The 5,022-nt window shown below is 39.3% G+C and overlaps 1 protein-coding gene across 5 annotated transcripts in view; it reads left to right on the top strand.

Annotated features, from left to right (window-relative positions):
* The window catches only part of CEP112 (centrosomal protein 112), a 462,320-nt gene that overhangs the window by 174,048 nt on the left and 283,250 nt on the right, over positions 1-5,022 (top strand). For all 5 annotated transcript variants that reach the window (XM_027771158.1, XM_027771157.1, XM_027771156.1 and 2 more), the window contains exon 18: positions 1,961-2,096. In XM_027771158.1, coding sequence (XP_027626959.1) covers positions 1,961-2,096 — 136 coding nt within the window. The remainder of the gene's footprint in view (positions 1-1,960; positions 2,097-5,022) is intronic.

Raw genomic sequence — 5,022 nt, 5'->3', positions numbered from 1 at the left:
AACGGAACTAAGTGACACTCTTGGTCATCAGTCTTTTGGCCACTTAAGCGTTGGGAAAGATTTGCAATTGGGGGCGGGGTAGGAGAAAGTTGAGTATTTTGACATTTCATATTACATATATGTTCTTATTGAAAAACCTAGAGAAATTGTGTCTTGCAGGAGTTTTAAACTCAGATCTGAGTAATTCTAAAAACCTTAAATTATTTTTTGCCTCTTTCTTTAAAGGTAAGTGGGATCATGGTTTGGCAAATGTCTTTTCCCCTGTCATGATGTTTCTCAAATTTTGATTTGGGTGAGTTAAATGACCACATCCTGTAGCATTCTTCAGTGATACGGTTAGTAATAAGATAATGTTTTATTCATGTGTAAACATTCCCATTTAGGGAAGTTGAACCAAGTTAATCTTAACTCGTCACCTCTGGAGATCCAGAAAGCAGCATAGCCTAGCACCCAGCAGAAGGAGATCTAGGAGCCCTGGCTTGACCTGTTCCTAGGCGTATAACCTTGGGAATAATGTGTGAGCCCCAGTTTCCTGTTCTGTAAAAATAGGGATAAAACACCCATGCAGGTTTACTAAGAGAATGAATTGCAGAGACACAAAAATATTTTTTGCAAGATACCTGGCAACTCGAAATAGCTATTAGGTTGCTGGAAAAATCGTGATGCATTTTTGCATAGAAAAATATGTCATGACTTTTCCAATGACCTAATATTATTAACTTGTATACATTTATTAATTACATCTTTATTTTTTCTTTTATCAACATGCAAAGATTTCTCGTGTTTTGTTGGACACTTTTGACTATATGTTTAGTTCAAAGTAAGGAGAAATGATATGGTTCTTAATTCTTTTAGAGAGATATACTAGAAAGTAGAAGAATATTCCAGGCCATGATGCTACTCTTTTTCATTGACCCCCCTTCCCCCGCAGGTCAGCTTCTGTATCTTGCATCTTTCCACTGAGTAGTACAATTTTTTTAAAAAAGTGTTACATAATTACTTATCATATAATTTACCATTTTAAAGTGTACAATTTGGCAGATTTTAGTATATTCAGAAAGTTGTGCAACCAACACCACCCCTTTATACTAGAACATGTTTGTTCACTTGAAAAGAAACCTTTTATCTTGAAGTGATTGCTCCCCATCCCCCTGACTGGCCTTGGCAATAACTAATCTACATTCTGTCTCTACGGATTTACTTATCCTCGATATTTTTTATAAATGTAATCATACATTAGAACCAGCAGTTGACATAATAGCTGGACTCCGATGTGGCCGACTGTGGTTTGAGTCCTGGACCCGGTGGCTTAAACTCACACTGGGTGTGTGTGTGTGTGTGTGTGTGTGTGTGTGTGTGTGTCTAAAATCCCAAGAGGAGAATGGAGGAGAAGGGATTGTGGCATGGCCATCCCCTCTGGGGGGGGTGGAGGGGGTGGATTTCTTGCTTTCTGTCTCTCTGTCTCTCTTTTTCTTTCTTGCGAGCACATGTGCCCTATAGCAAAAACCTCTCTAAATAAATAAATAAATAAATAAATGTAATCATACAACATGTGACTGTGACGAGCTTCTTTCACTAAGCTTGATGTTTTCAAGGTTTATTCATGTTGTGCTGTGTATCAGAATTTCATCCCTTTTCAAGGCAGAATAATATCCCATTATGTGGATTTACCACCCTCTCTCTAGCCACTCATCAGTTAATAGAGATACGTTTACATAGCTTTGTTTTCAAGGGAATATCTGAAAGTACTTATGCCCTTATAAGAACATGTATTATGTCTTTATGCCCTTTATCTCTTCAGAAAAAGTGCTTTATTGTCAGCTTCTTAAAGGGAAGTTTTGTAGGATTTGTACAAAAAATGGAAACACAAATTTTATTTTAGTGAGGGTTAAATATTGTCCTTCCACGTAAGCCTAGTTCTTTTATATTAGAACTCTGAGGCTTTTCTGAACTTCTCTAGGGAAAAAGAAGAGCAACTGACACGTGTGACTGAGGTTCAGCGGTTGCAGGCCCAGCAGGCAGATGCTGCTTTGGAAGAGTTCAAGCGGCAGGTGGAACTGAACTCCGAGAAGGTCTATGCTGAGATGAAAGAGCAGGTAAGGGAGTAACCACACCACCCCTTGAAAGCCACACTTCAGGAGAGAGGTACATTTTCATTTTATCTTTTAAAGCACTGTATTGAAATTAGCCATACGGGGCCTGGACAGTGGCACAACATAAAATGTGACACTTTGTGAGACAGTCCCATGTAGGAAGTTTCCTGCTTCAAGCCTAGACACCTCCCTGAGTACACTGGGTACATACATGCCCATGGTATGTAACTGGCTGAAGTCTGGGGACAGGTCATGGCGTTGAGACCCAGTTGGGGCGGCTGTATCTCTCTCTCACTCTCTCTCTCTCTTGCTCATGGAAGAGAAACTTAAAAACAGTTAGCTATGCAGTCAAGTCAGAGATTCACAATGAGCACGGGTCATCCTTAAAATAATGCCAGATGATCATTCAAAAGTCCTTTCTACAAGTATAGCAATGGCAAGAATGTACCTTGCCTTGGAAGGATGGATCAGCTGATAAACCAAATACCATGGATCAGTTTCTAAAGAGTATGGCTAGTCTGAGGTAACTGTATGTATATTTCTTCATGTTCCATAAATCATGTGATATTGATCAGCCACAGCAAATTGTTTTCAACTGGCTGTTGACACTGTTTACATAAACAAATCATTACAGGTGAAGTTTTAGTTTATTATTTTTGTCTGATCACATTATTCTCTCCTCTTTGCTTCTAAGAGAACCATGATCATTTAATATGCGTGATTTCAGGGTATGTTAAACTTTTATGTGCATATATAATGTCCATATAGTATGCATATATAGTATATCTAATAGATGAATATATGACTGTCTTGTTTTTTATAAAATAATAGTAACAGATTTCATGTATTATTCTTGTTTGCTCTTTTATACTTAATATTATTTATCTGTGCTCTATGTTGTTTTAGAGTAATCCTCCTGCCAAATATGTTTAATCATGTAAACAGAGCGTATTTTATTTGTCAGCTCCTCTATTTAAATATATTTAGTTTATTGTCAAGCTTTGCTGGTTAGAGGGAAGGTAGCAGTACGTGCGTATGCATTCATTTTCAGCCTGAAAGGAAAGTGATCTTCCTCCGGAGTCACAAGCACATGCCGGGGGTTAGGAGCATTCCTAAGGAACATTCCATGTGTGGATCTGACTGAGCCCTGTGAGGTTTACAACTTGAAACCGAGTTTATTCTTGGATATTTTCTCAATCTCTATTTCCACTCATACTGATTTACATGAATTTGGGCCCTGAGATTCTGAATCTCCATTCACTATCTGTGAAAAGCTGGATTTGTACTGAGAGTTTGTACTGGAAAGCAGAACCTTTTGATTCCTGCTACTTGGGTGTTCACCTCATCCCAGCTCCCTGCTGTGATCAGGGCCCCGGGCGTAAGGTCCAGGGTGTACTATTGTCTAGATATTCAGGGGAGCTACATAGAAAGCTATCTGATAGGCTTAAAATGAAAGGAACATAGAAAATATAGAAGGGGAATTTAAAAATGTAATGTTAAGAATCTTAAGTTAGAAATTTTAAGTTTGAAAGTGCTGAGGCTGATAGGCCAGCTTTCTGAAAAGAATGACTGTGACACTTACCTTTGGCTCAGTAAGTCCACTCCTTGGGGTTGATCATGTTTTTTGTTTGTTTGTTTGTTTGTTTCAAGAGAGATTTTTTATGTTAGATCACATGAGCTCACCAGAGAGACAAAGAGACAGAAAGTGAGAAATTCCCCCCCCCGGGGGGGATGGCCATGCCACAATCCTTTCTCCTCCATTCTCCTTTCAGGATTTTTGGCACAAATGCACATGCACCCGGTATGTTTTAAGCCACCAGGTCTGGAACTCAAACTGTGGTCAACTACGTGGGAGCCCAGCGACGTAATCATTACGCCATCTACTGGTCCCCTGATCATGTGATTTTAACAGATCACAGAATTAATGGATAAGGAGGAAAAGCCAGCAACAACATGAGACCTTGAAAATATTCTATCAAACAAAGGCACTTAACACCCTTAGGATAAAAACATTCTTCTGGAAATTTTCTGCTGTGAAATTCAGGAAAAAAGGTTAGAAAAGTATGACTTTTTTTAAGAGGTAAAATTAATTATCAGGTAAAATTAATTCAATGAAATCTGGATATATCAGGGAAAAGTATTGAACTTCAAGAAGGACATGCAGGGAACCAGTGGTTGGTGTAATGGCTATGTCGCTGGACTCCCACATAGTTGACCACGGTTCGCGTCCTGGACCCAGTGGCTTGAAGCTCATGCCGGGCGCATGTGCGTGTGTGCCCAAGATCCCGAGAGGAGAATGGAGGAGAAGGGATTGCTGCGTGCCCATCCCTCCGGGGGGTGATTTCTCGCTTTCTGTCTCTATGTCTCTCTCTGTCTGTCTGGCGAGCACATGCAAAAAACCTCTCCAAAAAAAAAAAAGAAAAAGAAAAAAGGACATGCAAATTCTTCAGGTTTCTAGGCAAGGAGAAACTGGCAAAGAAATTTTAAAAATAACAGTAATACTTATAGTTTTGAGCAAAAATAAGGTGTAACTCAACTTTATACACATACAAGGAGATTTTCACTTGAGAAATCAACAGAAAAATGTTTCTTATATAAAAGCTCATATAGTATATGCCATTTATTTTTTTCTGGAAAAAATTATACTACCTCAGCCAATTCAGAGATGAAGCACGAGACTTCCTACACACAGGGACGCTATTGTCCAAAATACGAGGAAGAAAGAACACCGAACTCAATACAGCAGAGACATATTTAAACAGTTGTTCCAGATCTGGTTATGAAAGATGGTGCTAATGCTAATGGACTTTTAACAAAGGAAGTATGAATGAGGGGACTTCGGGACTAGCAGTTGGCGTAATGGCTATGTCGCTGGACTCCCATGTAGTCGATCACGGTTCAAGTCCCGGACCCAGCGGCTTGAACTCAC

This window comes from Tupaia chinensis, unplaced genomic scaffold (genome assembly GCF_000334495.1).
Source record: "Tupaia chinensis unplaced genomic scaffold, TupChi_1.0 Scaffold000187_1, whole genome shotgun sequence".
NCBI lineage: Eukaryota > Metazoa > Chordata > Mammalia > Scandentia > Tupaiidae > Tupaia > Tupaia belangeri.
Note: the sequence above shows the minus strand (reverse complement) of the source record. Positions and strands in the feature narration are given on the sequence as shown.